Below are 15507 nucleotides of genomic sequence, written 5' to 3'. Positions count from 1 at the left end.
ATTGATAAGCATAGAGTTGTGCTATAAATATTTGGAGAGAATTGTGTCCAGCATATGTCCAGCCCTTTTAGATCCATGAAATCAGCAATGACAGCACACACTTTCCTTTTAATCAGTAATCATCCTTCAACCTTCTTTATTAAGACCTCATAACAAAATAAGTAAATAGGAATTAGAAATGACATAAATTATGAATAATCTAACTATTATAGTAAAGCAATACAAGATCCACATGATATTTAATTAAGCTATCCACATAGGATTCCACCTCAACAATTTCTAAAATTATAATTTACACATAATAAGCTATTTAATTTTAATGCTATTATCATTTATATAATTACTAACAAAGTTGCATATATAACTTTAAATGAGGTTTATAAATTTATGAGTTATATAATTTTATTTATCATTATTTATATTTTATGAATCCATAATATATGTTATTATGTCTATTATTAAATTTAATATTTTTGTTGCATTTTTTAACTACCCGTGTATTACACGGAGCTATAAGCTAGTTTCAACAATATAGAACTTCAAATAGTCACGTGCATCAAAAGAAAATTTTATCTAGTGACATTATATCACACGACAATGTAATAAAACTACTCATCATGGTGTCCATCAAATCATAAATTCTTATTCCAATCTTTCACAAAATGTGACACATTTATGATATGATTGTCTAACATAACATAGACACCCTGCTCACAAAATATAAATGTTACACCCATGAACTCACAAACTTTAAAATGCATGTAATGAATTTCCTTGTGCAAATATATATTTAATAATTTCTAACAAAATATTCTATATATTACATATTTCTTCAATGACCGTTTGCCACAATGGTTTTCAACCTCACCTACCTCCGTAGATTTGGGTAAGAGTCCCTCCGTATGAACTATGAATATCGACTTCTTTTTTTGTAAACGACTGTCATTGTATTAAACTAGCAAGACGCTAGTAGAAAAGTACAAATTTACAAAGCGAAATAACAAGGCAAAATTTGTCGTGATCTGACACATTCATGTTGTACCTATGTTCAATCCATAAAAAGGAATTAGTTTTGGTGATTTGACTCCATGATCTCTGAGACGCTTTGATATTTCCTGTTAAATATCTTTTCATTCCGTTCTTTCCGAACCACCCAAAGTGTTGCCAAGAAAATTCAATGTAACAAGCTTTGTGGGCACCAACCCAAACCAAATGTGTTAGAAAATCAAGGATTTCTTGGGCCAGCCCCTGCCCCACAAGTATCATAGACGGGCTACACAATTTTGAAACTAAATCCCAAGACTCCTTAACTACCTGCCAATTTACCTACAAATGAGCAACCGATTCAACTGTTTATCCACAATTAACACAAATATCATCCACTCGAACCCCTATTCTGAATAGTGCTTCTCCCATTGCCGACATGTTTAAGCCCACCCACCATAAAAAAAGTTTAGCTTTTTCGGGTACCAATTTAGCCACTCTAGTATTGTGTCGGCGACGATTTTGCGACGATTTGGATAAGAGTTTCACGAATGACACAATGTGATGATGGATGATGAGGTTCCAACAAGGCAAAGACCAAAGATGATGTCATGGTGGGCACGTTAATCTCTTTGATCACCCCAATACTTTTTAAATAACCTATTAAAATTTAATAGTATATAAAATAATATTTTAGGCATCCGAAACATCTGTATTTTTTAAAAAATGTCTATCCAAATCCAAACCCAATATCCGAATTTTAACTAATTCAGGTTCGGATATTCAAATAATTTTGGTTTGGTTTCGGGTCAAGTTATTTTTTGCACCACAACCCTATGTTGGGGGTCTAATATTGCAATTACCCAAAGTTGCAAGGGAATAAATCACTTATCATCATCCATCCGTTGGATCGCAGCCATCGGTCAGAAACCCTAGCCGGAAACACGATGTCGCACTTCGGAAGAGCGGGGCCGCCGGACATCAGAGACACATACTCTTTGCTCGTTCTCAACATCACCTTCCGTAAGTCCACCTTTAATTCATTTACAATAATAATAATAATAATACATCCAACCGATTTGCTCTTTCAGGCACAACTGCTGATGATTTGTTTCCGCTCTTCGATAAGTACGGAAAGGTTGTGGATGTTTTCATCCCTAGAGATCGCAGGTATTATTATTATTATTATTTAGCATTTCAATACTCTTAGGGTTTAGATTCAGCTTCAAATACAAATACCTCCTAACTTGAAAACATTTGCTGTTATTATTAGGTTTGTTTTTATAAGTATTTTTTTGTTCTGATTTCCGATTATCAGGCGTCATAAGTATTTACTGATTTGTATTTTGTTGTTATTATTAGATTTTTTTCTTTTGTTATTATAAAGCATTGCTTATGTAGATTGGTATTCTAGATTGGTATTGTTTTCTACGTACTCGTGTTAAGATTATTTTGTGCATGAGCCATATATTGTTATTGTTATTATTATTGAGTTGTTATCGAATGTTGTTAGGACTGGGGACTCTCGGGGGTTTGCGTTTGTTAGATATAAGTACGCAGATGAGGCTCAGGAGGCAGTGGACAATCTTAATGGTCAGTCACTACTGGATTTTAAATTATTCTTTATATTTGTAGTAATAATATAATATGCGTTATGATGAGTCAAAGCATATGCATCTGTTTCAGGGAGAGCTGTTGATGGTAGGGAGATAAAGGTTCAATTCGCAAAATACGGGCCAGATGCCGAAAGAATGTGAGTGCATTATCTTATGATTGCCTGTAAAAGATTGAGCTTAAACTATGAGAGAATTGTTATATGTAGTCTTTTTATGATGACTTACGGTTTGGTTGTTTTCTTTCTCTTATTAGTCACAAGGGTCGGATACTAGAACCAGTTGAGAAGTTGAGGGGGAGGTCAAGGAGCCGAAGCCCGAGGCCAAGGTAAAGATTTTTCTATGCAAGCATAGGCTTGTTTGATAGGTATATAAAAAGTTTAATGCTATTTGTGATTTTCTTAATGAGAATGAATGGTGTATGGTATGGACTTATGCTTTATTTGGAGATTATTGGGTGTAGTTTGAAGTGGAATTGTAAGCTTCAGTTTTGGGTTTTCTATTATTGGTTATTGACTAAGTTTTTATGAAGTATATCTTCGGTTTTAGTGATCATTCTTTTTTTATTTTTGTTTTTTGAAGTTCTAGGTATAGGGATGACTATAGAGACAAAGATTACAGGCGGAGATACCGTAGCAGAAGCAGAGACCGGTATGACTATGACAGGCCTCGTGGGCGGGATCGGGATCGTTACAGAAGCAGGAGTCGTAGCCGAAGCCTTAGCAGGAGTCCTGATTATCGCAGGGAACGCAGACGAGGGAGACATGATGATGATGATGATAAGGGTCGAAGCCGCTCCCCTAACAGGTTCTGACACACAAACACACACATAATAATAGACACACGTTTTGGCTTTTTATCATGTAGCAAATCAGAAAAGGGTATGCATCTAGTTTCACTTGTATCAGACTATCAGATCTCGATAAAAAACGTCATTGTAAACTAACAAAACACTCGCTTACATTGAATAATTTCTTTTCTAATAGATTGACACATGGGTATTGTTGTCTTTCTAAACATTTTGACATTCTTATTACGCATTTCTTTTTTTTTAAATGTGGTATAAACAAAACCAGATAAATGAATTACTGAATTAGGTGACGCTTTAAGTAGTTACATTATGCAAGTGACTCCAATAAATAAAGTTAAACGTTAAGTGGCCTCCATATGGTAGTAATCACTGTCACTGTCATAGCTTTATTACTTTTACCTTTATTATTATTATTATTATTATAACTATTTATTGTGTCAAGAATCTGATAAATACTAAATGGTTTGCATAGGAGCGTATCTCCTCCTGCTCGGAGAAGTATCAGCCCGCGTAGGAGCCCGCCTCCACGCAGGACACCTTCTAGAAGCAGAAGTCCTGTAGCTAAAAACCGCTCACCTACTCCAAAACGTGATTCACCTCGTTCTCGAAGCCCATCGCAACAACGTTCTGATGCTGACGTGAGTATATATTTTCATATTTTATAATAGTTGGTTGGGCTTAATTATGAGGCACTAATAAAGATTTTCTACACTTTGTGTTACAGGTCTGAGAAGTGAATTAAACTGTTGATTATCTGAACTTGGTGTATGGGCATTGTTCCTTTTATGATGCATTTTTAAGGTTAAAACTTATTTCTGCTATGGATTTCTTGCTTGGTTTGTATGCCATCTGTGTCAGATTTTACTTTTGGATATTTATGGGTGTCTTATTATTACCTTGTTTCTTGTTTGCCTGACGGTTTTTTAAATCGAATATAGACTTTATGTTGCTGTATGCTGCTGGTGAGAACCGTTACTGTTGGTTGATGTCTTTTCTGGGTGGTTGAACTATATTGTGCGGTTGTGATGATGATAATGTGGTCGGTAAGAGTCCCGACATCTCAACACTTAAGTCAACTTAGGTTTTTGACTATAAAGTATGATTATTATTCTTACCATTGCTTTGTGTTTTTGGGGCATATTATTGCTGGATGATATTAAAAGATGGTTGAGGTTGATATGGTCTTACTTGTAGCTGATGCAGTTATGCTGGTTTTGACTTGGGTTTGAACCCACCTCACAGGTGCTATCAAAATTCAAATTTTAGGTCGTGTCTTAACAACCTTTCTTGATGGTCAGTTTGAAGGGATTTAGACATAATTAGCACAAGGGTTTGTAAATATGTTCAAACATACAAATTAAATGATGGTACAGTAACAGAGTCCATACTACTGATAGCGGTTCAGCAATTGACATAACACTCAACTCAAAAAGGTTCTGTTGGTGCCAGCTTTCGCTTTTCAGTAGATGTGATCAAGCTAAATAATGAAATATCATAGATTGGTTTTGTGTGACTTCTGCTCTAGCTTAGTTTATCTGCTTTCAAGTTTTTAGGTTTATAGTAATCAAGATGAATAAACCAGTATTTTCTTATATTTCGCTCAAATGCACATTATGTAGCATCCCTTCTATTAACTTCTTTATTTGTCCGCGAAACTTGGTGTAGGATCTTGTAAGTTGTTACTTTAAAAATGTACATTATAGTTAAAATTTATATATTCAAAGACTTTTCTGATTTTAATTAGTTGTTTTAAAATAGATATGATGAATGTAGTCAAGTTTTTACCTGCGTTAGTACCTTCAAGATAGCGTATGATCGTTGTTCTTGAACCTGTCGCGAACAAGCAACATTTTGTTGAATTTGCTTAGTTTGCTGCCATCACCTGATATAATCGCATCACCCACGCTATTAAAAGTCATGGTTTTATTGGCATAAAAAATTGAGTTCATTCTGTAAACCAAACCTCATAATCTCTAAGAAATATTCATGACCCCAAGTGCTGTCTTTCAGCTAGTTCCGCGACCAACAAACGTCTTACCATAATAAAAGAATGTGAAGGTTTGGAAGTGGCAAAGCAATTAAGCAACTACAGTTTGCGGGAAAGGGGGGATGAAAATATTGGCGCTTTTATTGAAATCACTTAACGATAACATAAAAGAGTGGAGGAGACTCAAAAGCCGAATGCAGGTTTTGAAGAAAACTCAACAGTGAACAAAAGGCGGATGCTTGTACAACCAATTACCATTGAAGAAATCAATAATGCTTTGGTGCGCAACTGCGCATGGACCTAAATATGGTGGTTTTGCTTTTAGCTCATCAAAAAAAGTTTTGGTCAAACTTCAACCTTTCTTCAAGAATATGATTCTTTTTTTTTTTATCAAAACGAAGGTTGTAACAAATAGAATCGAGTGCTAAATGACCCACACTACATCAAAAGTTTTGTGTCAATTACTTTTAATAATCGTCATATACCGATAAAATTCTAACAAATAGAATCGGGTCTTTGATCTCACTTGCCCAATCAGCTTTGTAGGAAGGCTGAAATATATTGGATGGTCCTGTAATAGTTGGTGAAATGGTGACCAGCATGGACTGAGAGGCGAGAAGACAGAGAGATTGACGATGATTTAAGAGAATCGCCGATGGTTTTAGGATATTTTTTAGAAGAGAGGGCATGATGTGACGTAAATTTCTCATTTGATGAAAGAATGTACTCAAAATGGGTTTCAGAATTTAAAACTTGGGGAGAGGCTGTTTATAGATTATGAAAGGGATAGACTAGACAGCCAAATTCAAGAACACACTGAGTGCGCATTCACAGAAGTGAACACTAAGGTTATATGAGTTTTTGGTCGTCCAGGTGCGTCACCAAATTCTTTTCCTCGGACCAAGTCAGGTCACTAAACTATTAATTTTGCAGGTGATTTGACCCAAATATTTTCAAGAAAACAATGGCTCACCTAATTATACATTGTAATCACCAAGGAAAGAAACCACCGATTATCGGTCAATTCGTTTAACCACTTCCATCATATCATCATTGTTTAAATAAATCACGCAATAAATATATTGAAGTTAGCCACCAGTTCCATAATCTACATATTTTCATATTCCATTCACACTTGTCTTGTTAGTAACTGAAACTATTTAAACCCATAAACACAGTATGTGTATTTGTTCTTTCAAAAACGTTAAAAAGGTTATAGTGAGTTAGTGCTATAAACGAAACAAGACACGTGCTCACAAGGCTCTGAACAACCATGAAACAAGGCGTACGGCCATAAATACTGGTCTTTTATTCTTCTCCAAAAATAAGTTCGTTTTGGTCTAGAAAGTGCATAACCGTAACTAAAACACACAGTAAACACCATAAACAAGCATTACAGACATAGCAAGTTTATAACAGCAAGTCCATATAGTACCAAATCAAGAACCCGCGCAGCCATTAGCACCAACTTACTTTGCACGGAGAACTTCAATCTCGAAAACCAAAGTTGAGTTAGGCTGGATGCCCCATGCAGGAAATCCACTGGCTCCATAGGCATAGTCGGGAGTGCACTGCATATCACACGAGTTTCCATAATTAAGAAATCAAAACTATATCAAACACGCGCTGTATGAAATTATTACCCTTAGCCGAGCAACTTCTCCCAATTGCATCCCCAAAACACCTTCATCCCAACCTGCAATTTAATAAATTCTTAAGACTCGTTACAACTGCAAACAGCAAATTTTTGTAAAACCACCACATACATAGTTTCATTTCACATAAAAATCATTAAAGTTTGTTATATTTTATAAACTAAAAGTGAGTTAAAAATAACAACTAATATAGCATCAGAAACAATTTACCTTTAATAACTTGACCTTGGCCAATTTTGAAAGTGAATGGCTGCTGCCCTGGATCTTTAGTGCTAATAATTACCAAAAAAACAAAATAAACAAAAACACATCAAAAGTATATATTATGAATTTAAAAACAAAAATAAATATATGTAATATAGTTGTAACCTCCAGAATTTTTGAGACAGATCACCATTTTTCCCTGAAATAACACAAAATGAAATTGAATCAATATAAAGATATGAATAAGTAATGATCTATTAGCCAGATCTGTAGTTTTCCTAGCTCACAACATCAATTCTATTACTAACTAGACTGATTGTTGAGTTTGTGTAAATTAGGGTTTTGAAATTAGGAAACGAGAGATCGGAGTTTACCGTATCCAGTGCAGTGAACGGTGACGTTTTGGCCGCCGACGGGCTTCGGGCCGTTTCCGGCTCGGATCACTTCCTTCTCCACTCCCATTTTCTCCTGATGATTTTTGTGGCGACTGAAAATCGACTGCTTTCTTTATAGTGTAGACTGTTGAGATTGAATAAGGGTTGGATTTATTTATTAGTGCCGACTGATTGCACGTGATTAACACGTGATATATAACTACACCACCTTATACCCCCCCCCCCCCCCCCCCCTCCCCAAAAAAAAAAAAAAAGACTTACGCCTTGAAGGTGTTGTATGACCTTATGATGGTGAACCGGTGTTTGCGTGAACCGATTGCCGATGAGTGCCAACTTTAGATGTCACATGATTGGTTTCTGATCTATAGATTTGTTATAACATTTGTTCATTTGTGAGTTATAGATTTGTTGTTTGCAACATTATAGAGTTTTTCAATGTTAAATTTTACATAGGTTGAAGAGTCTGTGTGTTCTTTTGTTGAATGGTTGCATTGTTGAAGAACATGTGTGTTCTTTTGTTGGAATTGAAACTTGATATTATGTATGTTTGATTTTGAAACAATTTGTTTTTTCTTTAATTTCGGATATCCAATTCACTACCTGATTGGATATCCGAAATTTCGGATATCCGAAGTTCGGATTTGAGTAGTGAAATCCACTATTCGAAAGGTCCGGATATCCGGTTTTGAACACCCCTACCCTTATCCACTCATGGGTAAGGGAAACCTAGGAGTTAAGAAGCAGCAAGCATAAGCTACTAGACAAGGAAGCTTGAAGCTTCCCCACCAAGACTCCTAGGTTGACTAGGAAAGTTCCTCGTTAAAATAAATCTCAGAAAAGTCACCGCTGATGTGACATAAAGCTGAAACCTACCATAAAGTAAGGTTGTCGACATGGCGACAAAAGTAGAATATAAATTACATGAAAATGGTATTATTTATCTGCATGAGCTAAAAGAGGAGTTGACCATTTCCCTTTAAGAAGCTTAAGATTTCCCAAAGAAGTTTCCGGAATACTTATAAAATGAACACTTCACTCAACTGTAACATTCATTCTCACTTATCATATTCCTCTATATTCACTTTTCATATTTACTCTTTTCTTACCTCATTGTTGTATCATATCACTGATTCTCACGTCGAAGGCTGATCATAGGAAACCCCCTCCTACGGTGAGACTGGCCGGTCTTTTTTGCTTTGATCTTAGCAGGTTAGGAAGCTCTGTTAGTATCATATTCTTGGACCATCATGCCTTTATTGTCGCTATACTTGTTGTAGCAACAAAGAAAATGATAGGATCAAGGATGAAACCAATCAATGGATAAGAAGGTGGGTGGTGTTTTCCCCATCACCACACCTGGTCTTGTGGTTTTGTTAACTTACATAATCACTTGAAAATTGAAAGATATACTAGTGTGTTCATTTTGTATAGGATATGTTGTTTACTCTTTGTTATGATGTAAATTTATGGCTCATTTGTGTTCCCTCGTTTAGTTAACGAAAGAAATGAATGGGAACGAAAGCCTTTTGTTTTCCTTCTCTTTCTTTTCTCCTTCCTTTTCTTTCCTTCCATTTCCATCCAATTTAGAAGGAAATAAATCTTTTCATTTTACCCTTACTTTTCCTACCCCTATTTCCCTTCCTTTCCTTTATTTTCAGAGACATGTTAATTTAAAATCAAATAAAAACGTTTTGTATAAGTGCACAATTTGATTAGTCTAAACTTAACTACGGCTCAGACTCCAACCTATTGACTGCAGTCATCACTCACCACCACCTACACCACCCCCATCGATCGGAGTGGTACGGTAACAGTAGTCGCATCTGTGATGGGAGGTGGCTAGCGAAAGGTGAGACTAGGCCGCGGGGCAACATAGATAACAGTTGCAAAGAAGACAAGTAATTAAAGAGATTTCAACCGATTTCATAAACTTACATCATAATTTGAAAAGAATTTTAAATTCCTCTATAGAAACGAATTTGATTGAACTACCTACCATTCATTTATTAAGAGAACACGTTATCAAGAATGAAATTTGAATTCTACAAACCAAACACATTGAAAATGAAATACAAACATCAATTCCATTGAACTCTACAAACCAAAGACATTATCATAAGAATAAGGATGAAATATGATTGTTTTGAAACTTCAAGCAAATTAAACCATATTTTCGTATAAGGGAAAGAAAGATAAACACTACATAAAAATACCAGAATCAGAACTACAAACATCAAACTGTGTTAAACTCACCTAAAAACAACATTGCAACTTTGAATATTAAGCATAACTGTCTCAGACTCGATTATTTCAGTTCACCGACACATAATTAAGAACACAACCAGCCTAATAAGCCTAAGGTGGCACATATTTGGTCCACAGACTACATTTCCAAAAGCCCCACTTCCAAAACCCCTTAACTGGCCCATACCACAATAGGTAAACCAAGCCCACCAAACAACCCACGGCCCAACAACAGATATAATGTATACCGTCCGAGCCCACAGTGTCAGAACCAACTCGGCTAAAAGTAAACACAAACCCGAACTCGAATCCATATTAATGTCATTAGCAAGTACCAGCTACCAACCACATAAAAAAACCCGAAGCAATAATGTTTGAAAACAAATATGTTAGAAACTAAACCAAAGCAATGCTGCTCTCGCCACCAGGCGGCTTGCGAACGCCACCAAGATAGTCTCGAGATTCTGCTTTCCCATCAGCAAAGATGTTACTTCCACTCATTTCCCGAAGCTTCGCTGAGCTCAGCGGCTTTTCTGCTGATGCTGGCGCCTCGTCACCTTTGAAAATATTGTTTCCTGAAAGCTCTGTGAACTTCTGGCTCGGGATCTTCTTTGCTGTCTTAATCACGGGTTCTCCAGCATTTGTCTGAGATACAAAGGGGTATTATTGTCATTTAACATAAGTGTGCTCCAACCAGAACCCGTAATTTTGGCCCATTACCCAACCCGTCTCACTCATCTTGTCACCTCAATTTCAGATGTCTAAAGTGTAATTGTGTGCGCATGCAACCAAGATAACCAAACCGTAATAGGAGTAACTAACGTAACCAAACCCAATATAAAAGAACCAAATTTTAGATTGGTTTCGGTTTTGTATGAACAAATAACCTAAAAAAACGAACCGAACCGAATGGAACCGAGAAAACCGATTTTAACTAATTTAGAAGAAATTAATAAATAGTGTACCCAAACATTTTAGGTCCAAGTGTTTAATAACTAATTAACTGTTAGTTAACGAAAAAATAAGCCCATAGTTTCAGACCCAACTTCATTAATTTGGGTCATTTTTTGGGGCCAGGAATTTCAAATGGTAAAAACTAGGTTTGTAAACAAACCGAACGTTCAGGCCCAAATTCATTATTTTGGGCCATTTGTTCATTTATGTTAGTTCATTTAAATTCATTTATGTTCGTCCGTTTGCGTTTGTTTAAGTTCATTCGTTTAGATATTCATATAAAATTCTTTAGGCCAATTACAGTTTAGTCTATTTTATAAAGTTATAATATCATCCATTTACAATTTAGTCTAGTTTTCTCAATCTTTTAGGTCCTAGAGATTTATGTTGGCATTTACTTTTAATGGGTGTTTGCTTATTTATGCTTGTTAATATATATTTAGTTATGTTTTGTTTACGTGAACCATTCGTTCATCCTATTAACGAACTAACATAAACAAGCACGTACATTTTCTTAACGAACAAACACAAACATGAAAGCCCCGTTCATTTTAGTCTTCGTGTTCAATCGTTTGTTCAGTTAAAGTTAAAAGAAGAAACACAAGCATCGGTTCATTAACAAGCCTAGGTAAAACCAAAGGTACCGAAGCCGTTTTCGAAAACCGAAATAGATGTGAAAGAACCGCATACATTATTCGGAGTGGATTCACCAATGCTTATGCTTTCTCTTAATGCCAATGCACGGGCGGATACCGGGCGGGGTTGAATTTCAGGAGGCGGTGCAAATATGTTATGTCCACTGAGCTCCTTGTTCTTTGCATTTGAAAATTGTTTTTTCAATTTGGAATCCGACTCGTTATCTAAAGTACCACTTAGTTCCCGCTGCTTAGCTTCAGAAAGTGCTTTTTTAGGAGACACTGATTCTTCTTCACCAAATGAAATGTGACTGATCCCAGTAACTGTTTGCTGATAAAAATTACGCTTGGTTAGATTAAAAGAATGTAACAAAACAAATCAAGGACTAAGTGCGCCTAAACTTAAAGATATTGTCTTGGGGTTCAAATGAGCCGAGCCGCTCGCGAGCTACTTGAGAACGGAACGATATAAAGCTCGAAAGAGCCACGCCTTATCGAGCCTAAAACTAATATGGGAAGACTGCTTAGGCGTGTCGAGCCTTAACGAGCCTTGTAATTTTTAAGTTTTAATTATTTTAGACTTCCATGTAGTGATTTCACACTGCACAGCTGAGCTCGAGCTGAACTTGGCTCATTTAAGGTACTGCACACAAACTCGAGCCAAGCTTAGGCTCGTTTAAGGTTTTTCTTAAAATATATAAATATAGTTAAACCACGATTATTTGGGTCAAACCACAGGGATTAAAACTGCATTTTCTTAACTCTAAATAGTGAAATATGATAAATAAATTTGCACATTGAGGGTATAAATTAGTTACCTGATACATTCTTAATCCAGTTTTATTAGTTTGAGTGGAGTTAGTAGCATCTGCTTCTTCTACATCAGTCCCTCCACTGGCTGCAAATATTCCACTGCCAGTGATCTCCTTTAACTTGTACCCTGAAACAGGTTTCCTGCAATGACAAAAAAAGGTTCAGCCTTGCATCAAAAAACAGAAATCAGATCAGAAAAGGTTGCATTACACACCACAATTAACATATAGTCATATATGATAAAAAGAGTTCCATAAAACATTATCGTAGTAGACAATAAATGGTGAGTGACACAAATCAAATTGCAAAGATTATATAAAGCAGTGGTCATATGCTTATCATTACTTGCATTGAATCATCTCAATGTGATTACATTTATATAGTTACTGGTAGTGCATGCATGGTCACACATTGTAAGATACAGTCCTTGTTTTGATGATATTAAAAGTACAAACACGTGATACAAATGCTGAATATAACTATTCATATGTCCAATGATCACTCACGTTAGAAAGAGGATACAAGACTTAAACCCTATCAAAGAAAACAATATACATCATCTCCATCATAAAGAAGATGCACTGTTTTAATAAATGATAAACCTTCAAAAGGTACCACTATATATAAAATTTGTTACCGTGATTGTCAAAAATCTTTTCACATAACATCGAAAGTTTCAAAAACCAAGTTACAGGCAAAACTTCATTATATATAATTATATAAACACTTTCAAATTCCAAATATGATGCTACATAAGTATATATGATCTCAAATCATAGAAACACAATCGAACCTCAGGCTGTGACCAAACTATCAAACTACAGATATCAACTATCGAAGACCTAATTGTAAAAGCAAACTAATTAGATCTGGTAGCAGATCAATCACACATGAAAACCTAATAATTTACGATTATGTCAACCGCAACAATAATTGAAACAGAATTAACCGAACGAATAGATCTGGAACCTTTTGTTTAGGCTCTCAACTTCTTCATCAGTAACCTGACCTCCAAACACCACTTTACTGATCCCATCCGAAGGCTGCATTCAATCAATCGGTAAATTATCAAAACAAGCATTAGGTTAAAAAAAAAAGAAGTGAAAGTGATGTAATTAGTGCAGCATACATACCTGGTGAGAGCGAGCGGCAGATGCGGTGGGCGTGGAATCGGCGGGAGGATTTTCCGACCAGGTTAACAGATCTGCGGTGGACGTGTGCGGTTTCCTCACCGGCGTGTTGGACGCCATTTGGTTTGGTTTGCTTTGAACTGTGCCTTCGAACACACCAAAAAGTGAGTGAGTGAAAGAAAGATCTTGTGCTTCAATGCGACGTCGTGTGGTGTGGTGTGGTGTGGGTGGTTGGTTGGGTTGTGAATTACGATTACAAAGGAGTATCACTAGTGAGTGTGCCGTAAATCTAACGCCTTATCTCTAATTATGTACTCAAATATTACACTTTCACTCGTTCCATGTCTCCAAAATCAACAAATATTTAAACACCATGTTAACTACTTTCACACGGATTAATTAAGTAACTTTTTTTAAATAATACAAAAAATACGTTGAACAGATATAAAGATGTAATATATGATAGACTATATTACACATTACACGATATATAAATAAAAAGTTGTTGAAAATTCATTAATCTTTAAATATTTCTTTGTATAAAATATTTATAATTTTAATTGTATCTTTACCTTCTATATCAAAAATTATTAGTTTCACTTTGTTTTTTTATTTTAACTCTAGATAATCAACACATAACTGACCATTAGTTAAAACAGTTTGTCTAAACAATAAACTAACCATATATAGTGATTGAACTTAGCTTTTGTTTATCTTTATTACAAAACAAACATAAAATGAAAATTTCTTTATTTGAAATTAATTATTTTATTTAAAAGTATAAGATTTTTTTAAAAATAAAAGTGTGAGTTCCAATATTACTTCCAAATATGATTTCAACTTCTATAACATGATTACCAAATTCTATTTTCACATGTAGTTTAGCTTCATTGCATATACCACTTTTCTAGTTAATATTTTGAGCAATATCATTTCAACATCACTAACCTATGACTTGACAACCTTAAATTTTGAAGTCATTTAAAACATTATGAAAGTAATACTCTCTTTAACATATAATTTTATTTCTAACAGATACCATATGAACAATGGTACTATTTTTCATCTCTCAGAAACATTGATAACAAACGATTGTTATTTTATTGAACAAATTCATTTTTTTGTGCAACTATTACTCGTTCACTAAAGAAATCTATATTTTCGAAATCTTCAAGAATAAAAGGATATACAAAATCAATTTACCATCTGATTAACAGTGTGCTTGAATCTAACATTTGTATTCCTAAGGTAAGAAATTGAAATATAGTATAGTGTTTATATTTTTTGTGGATTTTTAAGATGATGGATTTTACATAAATGATGGGTTGATTAAATAGTCAAGTAACAAAAAATAAGTTGTAAATGGATACTCTTTTAACCAACATGTGGACCGAAAGTCATTCTAATCGTAGATTATTTTTACCTGAACCATGTTTGATCCTTTATTAGGTTAAAGAAGCCCACTCGTTTAAATTATCATAAACACCGAGAATACATATATGATGAATTGATTAAATGATGAACTTTACATAAATGATAGGTTGATTAAATACTCAAGTAAAAAAGAAAAAGAAAAAAGAAAAGAAGTTGTAAATGGGTAAATGGATACTCTTATATTTTTTATGGATTTTTAATATGATGAATTTACGTAAATGATTGGTTCATTAAATGGTCAAGTTAAAAAAAAAGTTATAGATGGATACTGTTATAAATTAACCTATGGACAGAGATTCTTTAATCGGTTACATAACTTCTTTAAATTAGTATAAACACCGAGAATACATAAATAGTGAAATCATCTTTTAATGGCTTGAAAGAAAAAACTTGTAATTTAGTAAACAATCATATATATTGAATAAGTTAAAGTTTATTGAAATTTTTTTATTTAAAATTAAGCTTGCTCTTCATCCAACAATATCATTTATTTTAAAACATTAATATTAGTTAACTAATATAATATATTTAAAACCTCAAATTTTGGAATAATTATTCAAAATCAACTTGAAAATTGGTTACTTTATAAAAACTTAATTTAAATAACTAACACAATATGTTTATGTAAAACAAAATAATATATTTATG

The 15507-nt window shown here is 34.5% G+C and overlaps 3 protein-coding genes across 3 annotated transcripts; 1 reads left to right on the top strand and 2 right to left on the bottom strand.

Moving 5' to 3' along the window:
- The first annotated feature begins 1885 nt into the window (after positions 1-1885).
- LOC143619848 (uncharacterized) lies at positions 1886-4362 on the top strand. Its single transcript, XM_077091679.1, has 8 exons — positions 1886-2007; positions 2076-2154; positions 2498-2577; positions 2671-2737; positions 2854-2925; positions 3180-3404; positions 3881-4046; positions 4133-4362. Exons 1-8 carry the CDS (start codon positions 1932-1934, stop codon positions 4136-4138), a joined length of 771 nt encoding a protein of 256 aa, XP_076947794.1. The 5' UTR covers positions 1886-1931; the 3' UTR covers positions 4139-4362.
- A 2407-nt stretch (positions 4363-6769) lies between these two features.
- Positions 6770-7716, bottom strand: LOC143619847 (peptidyl-prolyl cis-trans isomerase FKBP12-like). The gene is made up of 5 exons (XM_077091677.1): positions 7629-7716; positions 7420-7453; positions 7261-7322; positions 7039-7091; positions 6770-6966 (listed from the first exon to the last, which is right to left on the bottom strand). The coding sequence occupies exons 1-5, from the start codon at positions 7714-7716 to the stop codon at positions 6865-6867; spliced, it is 339 nt and encodes a 112-aa protein (XP_076947792.1). The 3' UTR covers positions 6770-6864.
- A 2314-nt stretch (positions 7717-10030) lies between these two features.
- On the bottom strand, positions 10031-13572 carry LOC143619846 (uncharacterized). Its single transcript, XM_077091676.1, has 5 exons — positions 13429-13572; positions 13265-13338; positions 12301-12436; positions 11538-11813; positions 10031-10538 (listed from the first exon to the last, which is right to left on the bottom strand). Exons 1-5 carry the CDS (start codon positions 13543-13545, stop codon positions 10290-10292), a joined length of 852 nt encoding a protein of 283 aa, XP_076947791.1. The 5' UTR covers positions 13546-13572; the 3' UTR covers positions 10031-10289.
- Positions 13573-15507: the final 1935 nt, after the last annotated feature.

Source organism: Bidens hawaiensis, unplaced genomic scaffold (genome assembly GCF_021521415.1).
Source record: "Bidens hawaiensis isolate Kalapana, Puna unplaced genomic scaffold, B.hawaiensis_p1.1 tig00002525_1, whole genome shotgun sequence".
In the NCBI taxonomy this organism is placed as follows: Eukaryota; Viridiplantae; Streptophyta; class Magnoliopsida; order Asterales; family Asteraceae; genus Bidens; species Bidens hawaiensis.
This window is presented reverse-complemented; position numbering and strand designations above follow the sequence as displayed.